The 15,532-nt window shown below is 32.4% G+C and overlaps 1 protein-coding gene across 1 annotated transcript in view; it reads left to right on the plus strand.

Annotated features, from left to right (window-relative positions):
- LOC137618063 (uncharacterized) overlaps positions 1–15,532 on the plus strand; it is a 46,980-nt gene that overhangs the window by 14,284 nt on the left and 17,164 nt on the right. The window contains exons 3-9 of the mRNA XM_068348033.1: positions 2,726–2,898; positions 3,699–3,859; positions 5,251–5,410; positions 7,240–7,398; positions 11,392–11,464; positions 12,259–12,482; positions 12,982–13,200. Of these exons, the coding sequence (XP_068204134.1) occupies positions 2,726–2,898; positions 3,699–3,859; positions 5,251–5,410; positions 7,240–7,398; positions 11,392–11,464; positions 12,259–12,482; positions 12,982–13,200 (1,169 nt within the window). The remainder of the gene's footprint in view (positions 1–2,725; positions 2,899–3,698; positions 3,860–5,250; positions 5,411–7,239; positions 7,399–11,391; positions 11,465–12,258; positions 12,483–12,981; positions 13,201–15,532) is intronic.

The raw sequence follows: 15,532 nt of genomic DNA on the forward strand, positions 1-15,532 counted from the left end.
CATAACTCTGACCATCCTTTACATTCAGATCTCCCTGGACAATTCTATCCTGTTCGTAATACTAGGCAGGCAGTTAATTCTAATAGCCAGGCCTTCTCCATCATGAGGCTCAATACTACACAGTATTCTAGAAGTTTTGTTCCAGCTGTTACCAAGTTGTGGAATGATCTTCCTAATCGGGTAGTTGAATCAGTAGAACTTCAAAAGTTCAAAGTTGGAGCAAATGCTTTTATGTTGACCAGGCTGACATAAGTCTTTTTTATAGTTTATATATGACATATCTGTTTTGACGTTGTTACTGTTTTTAGAATGATTTATTGTTAATTTATTCTCATCATTTATTTATTTCATTATTTCCTTTCCTCGCTGGGCTATTTTTCCTTATTGGAGCCCTTGGGTTTATAGCATCTTGCTTTTCCAACTAGGGTTGTAGCTTGGCTATTAATAATAATGATAATAATAATTTATGTGATTCACAATGCAAAATCTACTTTTAAAAAATAGGTGCTCCATTTATCATATGTTTTTCAACTGGATTTGATGTTCAATTATAATGCTAATACGAGGTATATTTTCCTATTACGCCTTAATTGATTGATTCTGAGTTATCTGGTAACCTGAATTAATTTCGCCTTAATAGGATGGCTTTAATAGTAATAGCTTTATATTAGGAAGTGACAAATCCGACCGCATTTCATTTCTCGAATTCTGTTTCAATTGAAGGTATCACCCAAAAAGGTATTAAAACTTTTTCGTAATATATATATATATATATATATATATATATATATATATATATATATATATACTGTATATATAACTTACAAAATGGAAATTTTCACTTCACATTATCATGATGCATTGGTTTTTCAATATATATCTTTTCTAGGTCTAGTTTGTATGCTTAATTTCAGCATAATCGTATAGATATTTACTTAAATTACTATGCACAATATATCAATTCGTCATTTACAAGGTTTTGAGGCCTTTATATGACTAAGAATTTAACCATGTCGTTATTATTTAATTAACTGTAAAATCTAGTGAAAATAATGAATGATTTCAACTTGGATTGAGATATTAATTTTTCTTCAAGATACTCATCTTTATAAGGAGTTGCTTTTGAATATGAGTCCTTAAAAACCTATTTCAATAATGCATGGTTGTATTTCAGAAATCAGAGTTATTGTAGTTCATTGGGAGACGTTTAAATTTTCTTATTACTTGTAAAATTTATTTTTATGGAGAAGTTGTTTATTTTGGTCTGAAATACGGTAATAGGAAGTTAGTTTTAGGTTAAGTAGGTAAGGTTAGGTTAGGCGGGGAACCTTACATGTGTGTGTGTGTGTCCAGATTGTCTTGCTTTGTGCAAGACATGGGCTCATGCGTTGGCAGCCCATAAGCGAGTGTTACTGTAATTTAAAAGTTAAAAAAGTTGAAGTTGCGGGTTTTAGGTCTCCCCTGAGACGACCTTCATCATCTCCTCGGGCGACCATTAGCCAGCAGGGGCTATCACTAGCCTGGGGAGTACCCCCTGGTAGAAGTTCCCACACTATTCGCGTCATACCGGGGACGCGAACTCGGGACCTCTGAAACAGAAGCCCGCGACGCTACCAACCAAGCTATCTGGATTATTTACTTTAGATGACTTTGAATGAGGGAATTCTATCTTGAGAAAATGGTATATGGGAACCTCAGGTTAGGTAGTGTTCGTGTGTTTGCTTCCCTTTTAAAGTGTGGGTTTTCATCCATAACTTAAGAAATTTTACATCCGTTCTTTCCCAAGGAACTACAAAGGTTCCCAGAAATCCATTAGGACTTTCTTCAGATACAATTTATCGGTGTGTTTTTAAATGTTTATAGATTAAAATGCAGTCTCACTCACAGTTGTGTTTGTTTCCCTTTTAAGATGTGGGTTTTCATCCATAACTTTTGAAATTTTACACCCGGTCTGTCCCAATGAACTACAAAGGCTCCCAGAAATCTATTGAAACTTGCTTCAGATAGCCTAGAATTTATCGCTGTTTTTTTAAATGTTTATAGATTAACATGCAATCTTACTCACAGTTGGTCCAGAAGTATTGCCATGGACTGTTCTGTCCCACCAAACTTTCTTCAGATAGCCTAAAATTTATAGATTAACATGCACTCTAACTCACAGTTGGTCCAGAAGTACTGCCATGGGCTGTTCTGTCCCACCAAACTTTCTTCAGATAGCCTAGAATTTATAGATTAACATGCACTCTCGCCCACAGTTGGTCCAGAGGTATTGCCAGGGACTGTTATGTCCCACCAAACTTTCTTCAGATAGCCTAGAATTTATAGATTAACATGCACTCTAACTCACAGTTGGTCCAGAAGTATTGCCATGGACTGTTATGTCCCACCAAACTTTCTTCAGATAGCCTAGAATTTATAGATTAACATGCACTCTAACTCACAGTTGGTCCAGAAGTATTGCCATGGACTGTTATGTCCCACCAAACTTTCTTCAGATAGCCTAGAATTTATAGATTAACATGCACTCTAACTCACAGTTGGTCCAGAAGTATTGCCATGGACTGTTATGTCCCACCAAACTTTCTTCAGATAGCCTAGAATTTATAGATTAACATGCACTCTAACTCACAGTTGGTCCAGAAGTATTGCCATGGACTGTTCTGTCCCACCAAACTTTCTTCAGATAGCCTAGAATTTATAGATTAACATGCACTCTAACTCACAGTTGGTCCAGAAGTACTGCCATGGACTACGCTAGTTGATTACTTGCGCGAACATCTGAAGCTTCCTGGCACCAAGGTTCTATGCCGAGAGGGAGGTTGTGGTGTTTGCACGGTCGTAGCGACGGTCTCTGATGCTGAAAACGAAGGAGAAGTCAAAACATTCAGTCTGCAAGCCGTAAGTGAATGATGAAAGTCGTATTTTTAATTAGTTTAATTTCTGAATACTGTACAGTATCCGCTTTTAAAAATATAAGACTTGAATGGTTATGAACTGTAATCAAAAGCTCTGTATTTAGAAAAAAAAAAAAAAAAAAGTGGTTGTTCCTCGGACAAGAGCGCTTCGAGAATGCTTATTATTATTATTATTATTGGATAAGCTGCAGCCCTAGTTGGAAAAGCAGGATACTACAAGCCTAAGGGCTCCAACAGGGAGGAAAGAAGAAAATGAACTACAAGAGAAGTAATGAACAATTAAGATAAAAAAAAACTTTGAAAACAACAACAACATTAAGTGTAAATGTTGCTTACGTAAGCATTATAATATGTAAATATAAAAGATCCAATATGAAATGTTGAATAGGTATGTAACAGTAACAGATTTGTAATGAAAGGGTACAATGTTAAATAACGTAATTTTAATCGGAAATTCTCCATAAAAAATATACTGTTCTCAGGAGTATTTAAATAAAATAAAGGCGACCATAATTTTTACTATAATTTGTTATATTTTTTTGCACGTTGGTGATAGTAATATCACTCCTTAACGTCAATATATCCGTTTTTAAAACGGCAAATGCCTGGCAACATTTATTCCAGGATTTTTACCATTTTGTTACGGCAAATTTTCAACAGTGTACCTTATTCTCATTCTCTTATACAAACTTATCGTCTGGAATTTTAATACACCCAAATTATTTTGACCTGGTCTTTAAGAAATTTAACTTTCTTACATTATTTGTTTTTATTTCCCTACAGTGCCAGGTGCTTGTGTATGCATGTGCAAGCTGGAGTATAGAGACCATTGAGCACCTGGGCAATCGTTATAAGGGCTATCATTCATTGCAAAAGGCACTTGCGGGCTTTTATGGGACCCAGTGTGGTTATTGTTCTCCTGGTATGATCATGGCAATGTACGGGTAAGTTTTGTTGTCATTCTTTCATTTCCTAGAATATTGTACTAAATACAGTTGGGAATATCATGTAGTCATCTGATGTGAAAACCTTATTCTTTTGTTTTCTACAAAATTGTACTAAATACAGTTATCTTTTGTAGTCATTTGATGTGAATGCCTATATTTATGTGTTAACGCTGAGCAAATATGAATGATTTATCCATCTTAAAAATAGTCTTTTATACTGTCATCATTCATAGTTGCAACACTCAAGGTCTGTATATGTATAGACCTTAGCAACACTCAAGTTATTGCTGTGATATATTTTAGAAAAATTCTTTGATAATGGGAACAAAGTTTTTATTTACCTTTTCTCTAAGAATAGAGAATTATGTAAAACACGTCAAGTTATAATGTTCACTGCTTCTTTCCCATCATGAAATTATTAACTAAACACAGAAATGCTTGCTTCAGCAAGTAGGCTTCAAAGTTCCACAAAGTATTAAACACGAATGTAATTTTACTGACTTAGCATGAAGGTATTACAAACGGAAGGAATTTTGTACCTTATAACACTTGCATTTAAGGGCGTATGATCTTGAATTACTATTGAAGTTTCTTGATAAAGAAATTTTCCTTAAATGTTTCATATTTTTGGCATTTTCTCTCTTAAAATAAATAAAGAAAAAGACCATTTAGACTTTTAAAAGATCTTAAACCTAGTAGAATAATTTCTTTTATAAAGTAGTATTGACAATAACAAAAACAGCAATCTAACATATAATTAAATGTTATATTAGTTCATCAAAAATTTAATTGGGCTCCACTAGACATTAGAAGAGTTGGAAAACCTAGGCCTACATGGCTGAGGACTATGAAGCGTTAAATAGATGATGAATGGAAACGTATTGAATTGAAAGCTCAAGATAGAGACGACAGGCAAAATCTAACCGAGGTCCTTTGCGTCAATGGGCGTAGGAGATGATGATGGTATATATATATATATATATATATATATATATATATATATATATATATATATATATATATATATATATATATATATATATATATATATATTGAAAGAAGTATTCAAGATCACAATGAAGAAATTAATAGCCAGCTCATTTTTCTCTATGAAAACTAGTGGTGGATGCAATGAAGTCTCCCCAATTCTAAACGCAAATGAGCACACCTTGTAGTAAACGCCATAGACGAGGAATGATATAAACTATTTTTTCTCGTGGAAGTTGATTCAGATTTATTATCATAAGACTCCTCTAAACTAAAACCAGGGCGAAGTATCTTTATCTAATGATAACTGATATTTAATGCTTAAATGTGCAAACTATTTAAAAGGTAAACTAGTCTTGATTCAGAGGAATTGTCAATTGTTTCTGAAATTTTGTTTTCAGACAGTTGAAATCCTCCAAGAGCCTGACTGCAGCCCAGGTTGAGAAATCTTTAGATGCAAATATATGCAGATGTACTGGATATCGACCGATATTGGACGCATTCAAATCCTTCACTGTTGATGCAGATCACTGTCTGAAACAAAGGTTGACTGATATTGAGGTTAGTAGACGAGGCAAGTTAGTTATAAAGGAGTTTTGTTACAAACTTTTTGCATCAGTTGTTTTTGTACCGATGTTGAAGGTTTTTTTGCATGTATTCGAAAGAGATTTTAATATATCTAATCTAATATCTATTATTTCAATTTCTATTTTTAACTAATGATCAGGAAAAGGCATATTTATTGCTTATACTGGACTGGGTTCTTTAACGTAATTTGCATATATCATAGGTCTAGGTGAACTTTGATATTTCTCTGCACCTGTAAATAATAATTATATTACAAAGTAGATTTTATGGGCGGGAATTTACCTTTGAATTCTTAGTTTTTATTCCTTTATGACAATACAGTCATTACATCTTCATAGATTAAGAGACAGAGGATTCTATTTTCCTTTTCCTCTGAAAACTAGAATTATGGAATAGAAATGTGAGTCACTATTAGAGTGTAACATATAGTAAGTTTAAGAGATTTCAAATAAAAGTCATAGTGACTGGAAGATCTGTGGTCGGTGGATTATGGATAACGCTTGATAAAGAATTAAAAAGTTTTGACATAAGGAGATGATAAGCTATGGTAAACGCCTCCAGATACGAGATAACATGCCAACCGTTTTCATTAAAAAAAAAAAAGGAAAAAAAAAAACAGTTTCAAAGGTAATTTTTAAATATTCCTTATTAGTTCACAATTGAATCATGAAAATCTAAAAATCTAATATATTTCCATGTTCTTTCACAAATACAAACTCCTCAAGTAGTAAACTTCAAATCAAGACTACCTAGAGAACTTTAGCCATGTCAATTAAACACTAATTTAATTCAGAAGAATTCTTTTAGAAAAATAGTTTGGAATTATGCTATATGCAATCTTTAACAAACATGTTCAGTTTGTCCCAAAAATGTAGAGTATTCTGAAAAGGAATTACATTCTATTTATTACAAAGGTAATAAGAAATGTTATAAAATATGAAGTTGTATCATATAGATATAATTAGTGTTACTCTGGAATAATTAGCCCAATATTAACTTAAATAAATCTCACTTACAAGAATGAAAGGATTAATCAAATGGTAGCAATAGGTAAATGAGCACGGTATGTAGCATTCAATCATTGCATTAGGTAAACCATTAAGCAATATTTTTTTTTTATAACTCTTGCAATTAGACTATGCAGACTTATATAAAATAAAGATTTGTTTGTGAAGAATATATGAAGTTTGCAAGCAATCATTTATCAAACGTACTGAGACCCATAGATTACAAGGTAGGGAAAGCAATTAATTTCTTACAATGTGGGCGCACATGTGCATTGCCCTGAATTAAATTGGCTAATACTAATCATTGGTTTCCTTAGCTAGGATAACTTACTAAATTATTATAATCAGCTTCCCATATAAAATGAAGGTCACAGCAATTGCAATTGCAGTATCAAAGAAGAACAAAGTTAAATTACACATAGTGACCCTTCCAAAGTATAATCTATACCGATATAGTTTTAAATGAAATAACCTGCAATTTATGAAAAAGTAAATTTATTGAGCTTTAGAAGGGACCATGTCCCTTCCTCCTTAGAAAACATTTTGTTTTCTGAAGAGGAAAGATGATCCCTTCGAAAGCTCAGTAAATTTTATCTTCCATAATTTGTGGGTTATTTTATTTATCCTATATACACGGAAAAATTGAGTATTTTATTGCATATAAATTTATTTATAACAACGGATTTTTTCAAATGCTTTGCTGGATATTTTGCAATAACATTGTAAATTTAAGTATTATTTCATTTGAACACAAGTAGCCTATATATTCTTGTATGTTTCTTCCATTTCATTTAGGATTCTTTTAAAGCTACTTGTCCTAAAACTGGAAGCGCCTGCAGTGGATCATGTGAAAGAGAGAAAACTGGAGGGAACGAGAAACCAATTCCAGTCCTTGAAGAAGACCTCAAGTGGTTAGTTGACGGTGTTCAGTGGTTCCGTCCAGTGACTTTGATGGTGAGGAAATTTACCGATGTAGATTTTGCTAAAGTTGTTTTGGAAATTTTAAAAGGGATACATAAAATTTAAGGTCGAATTCAATAGAATTGGTATGTTAATTTTAAGAGGGATACATAAAAATTTAAGGTTAAATTTACTAGAATTGGTTTGGAAATTTTAAAAGGGATACATAAAAATTTAAGGTCGAATTTAATAGAATTGGTTTGGAAATTTTAAGAGGGATACATGAAAATTTAAGGTTAAATTTACTAGAATTGGTTTGGAAATTTTAAAAGGGATACATAAAAATTTAAGGTCGAATTTACTAGAATTGGTTTGGAAATTTTAAAAGGGATACATAAAAATTTAAGGTTAAATTTACTAGAATTGGTTTGGAAATTTTAAAAGGGATACATAAAAATTTAAGGTTAAATTTACTAGAATTGGTTTGGAAATTTTAAAAGGGATACATAAGAATTTCAGGTAAATTTTAAAAGGTATATATACATAAAATTTCAAGGTAAACTTTAAAAGGGGTACATAAGAATTTAAGGTCAATGGTAAAAGGAATACATAGAAATTTAAGGTAAATGTCAAAAGGGATCCATAAAATTTTAAAGTAATATTTATAAGGGATATATAATAATTTTAAGGTAATATTTATAAGGGATACATAAAAATTTAATGTAAATGTCAAAAGGCATACATAAAAATTTAAGGTAAATTTTAAAAGGGATGCATAGAAAATAAGGTAGTTTTTAAAAGGGATACATATAAATTTTAGGTAAAATTTAAATGGGATGCATAAAAAATTAAGGTAAATTTTAAAAGGGATACATAAAAATTAAGATGAATTTTAAAATGGATACATAATCATTTAGGGTAAATTTTAAAAGGGATACATAAAAATGTAAGATAGATTTTAAAAGGGATACATAAAAATTAAGGGTAAATTTTAAAAGGGATACATAAAAATTTTAAAGTAAATTTTAGAAGTGATACATGCAAATTTTAAAGTAAATTCTAAAAGGGATACATAAAAAATTTAAAGTAAATTTTAGAAGGGATACATGCAAATTCAAGATAAATTGTGTTGCTCCTATAAAAAAAAGTTTCTTTGAGGCATAAATTATGCTGGAAATTATGAACTGATGTAAATTATCCGGATGACAACAAATGTTTATCGTATTTTACTATAAAAATCAATCACTTTCGCATCTTGAACCTAAATAGATTTAAAAACCTTTTTTTCATTTTATTTTATTTTTATTCTTATATATCCGGGTTTAAATACAAGATATAATCATATGCTGGAAGGTACTGGATAATTTCTAGAGTCATGGTATCAGCAGAATATAAACACATTATATTCTGCTATCACGATGAGGTATATAAATATCTTGTATTGCAAAAAAAAAAAAAAAAAAAAAAAAAATTGGTTCTCATCAAATAACACTGGCCTTCATATTAGTAAAGACGTTAAGGTTTACATACATAGAAAACCTAAAAAGTTACCCATGTATTTAAATCAGGTTAATTAAATATTCACAATCCAGAAATAATGAGAATAATAATTCAGCAGTGTATCTAACACAAATTACAGGTTAAAACTAGGAATATATTCAATGAATAAAATATAGTTTATTCAGTCTCAAATCACAAAACCATTCTCATTAATGGTTGACCATCCACTAAAAATAGTTTAAAAAAATAGTCGTTTGCAGAAGTAAAAGATCTTCGAAGGTTATCAAAGACTATTGTGCCACCTAAAGCAAGACATGAAAGTTATGTATACATCAATTTTTATAGAACTCCATAGTTTTAATTTCTAAATAAAATCAGTTACTTAAAACTGTAAACTACACCTCAGGGCCGTCTCCAATTATGTACTTTTTAAAGTTTGCTCCACAAATACAAGATGTGTTTTTGTGAAACCATTTTCAATTTACTATTTTGATAAAACACATATATTCATATGATATTTTGTAGGATACAAAATGTTAGAAATAAAATCTTTAGGCAATACCGGTACAACTTTTATAGGGAGAAATTAATCTACGATATATGATATATTTATTCTACTTTTAATATTACAAGAACCATATTCATATCATTATTATTGAATGGCAGGGTATTAAGAAATGTATACAATATTTATAGTTTTTTTAATTTCCATGAATCTTACTTTCGAGTAATTATGACGGGCCAACTTCATTACCTCAGAAAATAATAGCAAATCATTCTTATTCTCTCTTGCTACCATGTACCCCGTCCACGTGAGAGCTATAAAGTTACCTGCGTGCTATGTAACAGTAGTGGAAAACTAATACCAGAGAAAGATATCAACAATTAAAGTTATATTTTTTCTAGTTAACACCGATTAAGAACCGATTAGAGTTTATAATAGTATATGTTTATGCTTTAACTTTACACAGGTATGTCTTACGTTGGTAGTTTACCTAAATATTGTCTCTTTTAGTGGGGATACCTTAACGTGATGAAAGTGTTTGTGTATCGCCATGATCAGAAAAGCTGTAGCTTACTATAATAGTTAGGGTCACTCATATTAGGTTAGTATGCTGTGAGGGATCAAGTTAAAGTCTCCCACCATCACCAATCCGTAGTTGGCCAGCGTGGTGATGAAAATTGCCAAACCTCAGAGATGAAGAGACATGTCTGTATCCTTTGTCCTCCGGTGGACTAGAAACGCTGCATTTGTTGTTGTTGTTGTTGTTGTTGTCTTAAATGCAATGAAAATGTGTCCTAAACCGGGGCACCTATCTAACTTTTGCCATTCGTTACCATTATTGTTGTAGACATTGATGATAACAACTTATGGAATACCTTGAATTTTCTCTTGCTTGAGGGTACACTCGGGCACACCATTTTATCTTATTTCTCTTCCTCTTGTTTTGTTAAAGCTTTTATAGTTTATATAGGAAATATCTATTTTAATGTTGTTACTGTTCTCAAGATATTTTATTTTTCCTTGTTTCCTTTCCTCACTGGGCTTATAGCATCCTGCTTTTCCAACTAGGGTTATATCTTAGCAAATAATAATAATAATAATAATAATAATAATAATAATAATAATAATAATAATAATAATAATAATAATAATAATAATAATAATAATAATTAGTGAGGCTACGTTTTAAGAAATAGATGCAAAATGCAAGAAGAGGCATTTAAATAGGAATAGCGAATCTGATAGTTTATGCAGCCACGACTTTTAAACTTGGTCAAGAATTTGGGCTTTGAAAAATTCCTGACAGCAGCTCAATGAAGAACTTACTCATTATTTGAAGAGAATATTATACAAATTTGGTGGCGTGTTTAGCCTTGGTCCCATAATTTTAGCTGGAGATGTTTAAAAAAAAAGAAAATGATTTCAATTAAATCTAGTAAATCAAGATATGATTTCATTTATAACGTATAACTAAGTTCAAGTGAAGATTGATATTTCTTTCTTTCAAATCATGCTAAAGAATATGTTAATTTTCAATGTAATTTTGTGTATACTCTTCCAAACCCCCCCCCCCCCCCCCCCCCCCCGCGCCCTACCTGGAAAGCGTGTATCTCAACACTTCATATTTCGCAGGTAAGATTCATGGAAATACACAAGATTTTAGTATTAAATCTTTATAACTAAAATCTATAATTTCCATAGTTACCTTCGAATAGTAATAGTGTCTTTTTCTCCTCACCATTTTAATTATTGTAAGATGTTGGGTTAGATGGGACGACTTCATTAATTTGAGTAACGTTTTTCATTAATGTCTTTCCCGGAGACACATTTCCACCTTTCATTTTTCGGTACTTCCTGGGGAGGGGGGGGGGGTGTTGATATGTGAGTCCCATGGAGTGGGTACATGGTAGGAATGGGACATTTTTATTCATGTTTATTTTTATTCCGAGCTCAACGCTGGCACTTCCGGATTAATAGCTTTGTAAACTTTAAGTTTTATTTTTTAAAATCCTGTTTTTTATTATTTATGTTTTTTTTTTCAGGGTATAAGCAATATTCTGAAGACCTTGAGTTCTACTGAAAAAGTGCGCATTGTTGTTGGAAACACTGGCCAAGGTAAGATGGAAACCTGCCAAGTGGTTTTATGACTTTAATATTTTTAGTTATAAGATCCAGAGGTTTTTCACCTAGTTAAAGAAAATGAGTAGATTCATTTGGGCGTTTCTGATAAGACGTTTCAGTAGGTATTATCAATAAAGATACCTTTTATCATGAGGTACTTCCTCCAAAATTGCCTTGAAGTGAAATGCATACACAAAACTTATTTAACCTTGAGACTAAAAAAAAAAAAAAAAAAAAAAAACACAATACAAGATTTTCCAAATAAAATCAATGGTTATTTTATCGTACCCAATGTTTTGGGTACGATAATTTGTTGGACAGGAACTTACGGTCTATTAAATTTCTTATTCCTGATCTAGATATTAATCTCTGGCACCGTCGTTCAATAAGTTCATAATGCATGTTACATAAAATTTTCTATAATTCTGACCATCCTTTACATTCAGATCTTCCTGGACAGTTCCATCCTGCAGGTGTTTATATAGATGGGCCATATTCTGCTTACATCAGTTAACATTTGCAGGTGTTTATAGTGGAGATGGGCCATATTCTGCTTACATCAGATAACATTTGCAGGTGTTTATAGAGAAGATGGCCCATACTCTGCTTAAATCAGTAAACATTTGCAGGTGTTTATAAAGATAATGGCCACTATTCTGCTTACATCAGTTAACATTTGCAGGTGTTTATAAAGAAGATGGCCCATACTCTGCTTACATTAGTAAACATTTGCAGGTGTTTATAAAGATAATGGCCACTATTCTGCTTACATCAGTTAACATTTGCAGGTGTTTATAAAGAAGATGGCCCCTATTCTGCTTACATCAGTACCTGTGGCGTGAAGGAATTGTATGCTGTGAGACTTGAATCTCCACTGATCTTAGGTGCTAATGTCAGTCTAACAAGATGCATAGAAGTGTTTAAATACATGGGTAATAACGTCAGTGGGTACAGATACCTCAAACGGATAAAACATCACTGGTCACAAGTAGCTAATGTATCCGTCAGAAATGTAAGCACTTCCACTTCAAAACATTTTGATAATACCTTGATTCACCTTTTTGATTCCATCAAATAAAGATAATAATATCGATGCAAATAATTTGTCAGTTTGTAATTTAAGTATTATATCTATATCTGCCAAATAAATACAAATTCTTAAAAAAAAAAAAAAATTATATATCTGCAAACAGAAAATTTTACCTGAAATGTCAGCTGTGAGTTTGTGTAAGATAATATATATTTTAGAAAAAGAAAATAGAACATATTGTTTGTTTCTGAAGGGACAGTCTTTCCGACAAACTTGTCACAAAACTCATTATGTTTATATATAAGAAAATCATTTTAGAACTGATCACGAGTATATGTTTTTATACCAAGTTTTGACCTGTTGTTTGTATCCTGATATTAATATCATAATACCAATATTTGATTAAAAAGAATGGGAACATATAACTGAACTTTGATTTCTTTTTTTTTCTTTTAATCATATTTGAACTCATTCTATACAGATTGGCTCATGGGCCGGAAATCTCATGATGAAGCATCAGCATCGCGAATTCCCCTCTGATATATTTTTGACTTTGCTGGCTGCTGATGCAAAGCTGATGATCCAGAATCAGAATTCTCTCACACCTGACAGCGTTTCTTTGGAACGATTCTTACAGATAGATATGACAAGAAGCATCATAGTGTCTATGTCATTACCACCAATACCAGATGAAACGAAGGTGAGTTTGTTGTGGTTAGATTTTACTGTTGGATTTAAGAAAGTGATGTGATCTTTGGTGGACGTTGCTTTCATTAAAGGTTTAAAGGCCACTCATGAATGGCAGAGGCAAGGATAGTGACATTGCCCTAGAAAGCAAGACAATGCGTAAAGACTGACCATAAGTATATATATATATATATATATATATATATATATATATATATGTATATATATATATATATATATATATATATACATATATATATATATATATATATATTGGACCAGAAGGGCAAGACAATCACTGCTGATGACTCAGCAAGTAGATCTATAGGCTTCCCGAAAACCCACATCCCTAGCTCACAAGGATGGTGAGGTTACAGACAATAAAGGAGCTAACGAGTTTGAGCGGGACTCGAACCCCAGTCTGGCGATCACCAGGCGGAGACGGTACCAATAGGCCACAACAACCATGGTACATTGACTGATATTTTGTTATGCAGTTAGGTTTGTAATTATTTTTCTTATTTTACTATCGATGATAAAATTAGTAACAACAGTGGTAATAGTATTGTTACTGTCTTGTCATCTTGACAAACAGAAAATATGACTATTGTTACACTGAAAGCCGGTGTTACCCTTTACAATTATTAGTAGGCCCCCTATTCCTTCCTTTATATGAATACAGTATTGACGGATTTATTGCATAGCACATTTCACCATGGTTTGGAGACAGATTACCGTCCTCTATTTTCACTGGAGTTTAGTAATATAGGATTATAGATAATTATCTTCATTATCTTCATATCAGTTTTCATTAACTTGTGTTCTATGTTGGTATTTCTCCAGATCCCTGCTTTACATTGTAGCTTTCATCATCTAAACATTTTTTCTTGTTCTGGGGTCACCTTATGCTTTGGTAATGGGCTGTTTGAGTCCCTTTCTTCTCCTTTTAGGAATAATAGCTGAAGTCTGAAAGATACAGATCAGATATTAAAGCAGCATTTAAAAAATTGGTTTGTAGATTTTTTGCATCTGATGTTTTTCTTCTAGTTTTCAGAGCTTTTATTATTAAGTGCCTTCTATTCATTACAAGTAGTTTAAAGGTTTAAAGGTCGCTCATGAATGGCAGAGGCAAGGGACAGTGACATTGCCCTACCAATCAGGACAATGCCCTAGAGACTGACCATATATTATATGATCAGCGCACAAGCCTCCTCTCCACCCAAGCTAGGACCAGGGAGGGCCAGGCAGTGGCTTCTGATGACTCAGCAGATAGACCTATAGGCTCCCCCAAACCCCCCAACCTTAGCTCACAAGGATGGTAAGGTTGCAGACACTAATGGCACTAACGAGTCTGAGCGGGACTCGAACCACCGACTGGGAAACACCAGGCAGATACGTTACCAATTAGGCCACAGCAATATAATCTAAATCTAAATGGGGCTCTAAAATATATACAATCCTTTGAACACTAACATTGAAATTAACGTATATGCAAAAGTTGACAATGAAAGCACTGTTTCTTTTATCTTTGACTATGGCCAAAAGAATCAGTGAATCGAAAGTATATCCTAAGAACATGTGTCAGTTCAATTAACATCATGTTCACAGTTGCTAAGAAATATCCAGTCGATTACTTATCTACAAAATCATGTATTAAAGTTCATCTCGGTCGTTCCACATATTGGAGAATAATGACTCTGGCTACGCCAGTGGCTCTCCTTACATAGATATCTTCTTGGTACCAGCAAGGACTTCATCGTCCATTTTATTTTCTAGATTTTCTAATACAGGTTGAGTAAGATCCATTTCTTAGTGGCGCATCACAACAATCAAGGAGCCGAATGACCTTGTCCGTCAATTGATTTCTGTTGTGACATCAAAGTTGGATCATCTTGTAATATAATATGTTCTTTTCACATGAATAGTGGCACCTGATATCATTGCTGTTCTCATCTTTTCATCCTTGGTAGATGTGACATTTATCAAAATCTAATTCAAAGTCATCAGTGATGAGATCACATCGAGGGTTGAAAATCATGAAAAGAACTTTATGTCTGATTATTCACTTTCAGCTAGTCTTATAAAGAAATTTTATAAAGTAATTATAAAAAAAGAAAAACAAAAGCATATATTTAAGATGGAATGAGATGTTCACAGTGTGGGTCAGAAAACCATGAGGTTGCAGCAAGTTATATTTGGTGGGAATAATAACTCAAAATAGTAATTTCTGTCATGGGGTGCTTAGTAACCTTCTTAGTATTAAATGTTAAGCTAATACTTTATTTCCTGGAATTTAGCATATTACATAATCTGTCTAGGAATGTGATATCCAGATATGAATCGAA

This window comes from Palaemon carinicauda, chromosome 24, assembly GCF_036898095.1.
Source record: "Palaemon carinicauda isolate YSFRI2023 chromosome 24, ASM3689809v2, whole genome shotgun sequence".
NCBI classification, from domain to species: domain Eukaryota; kingdom Metazoa; phylum Arthropoda; class Malacostraca; order Decapoda; family Palaemonidae; genus Palaemon; species Palaemon carinicauda.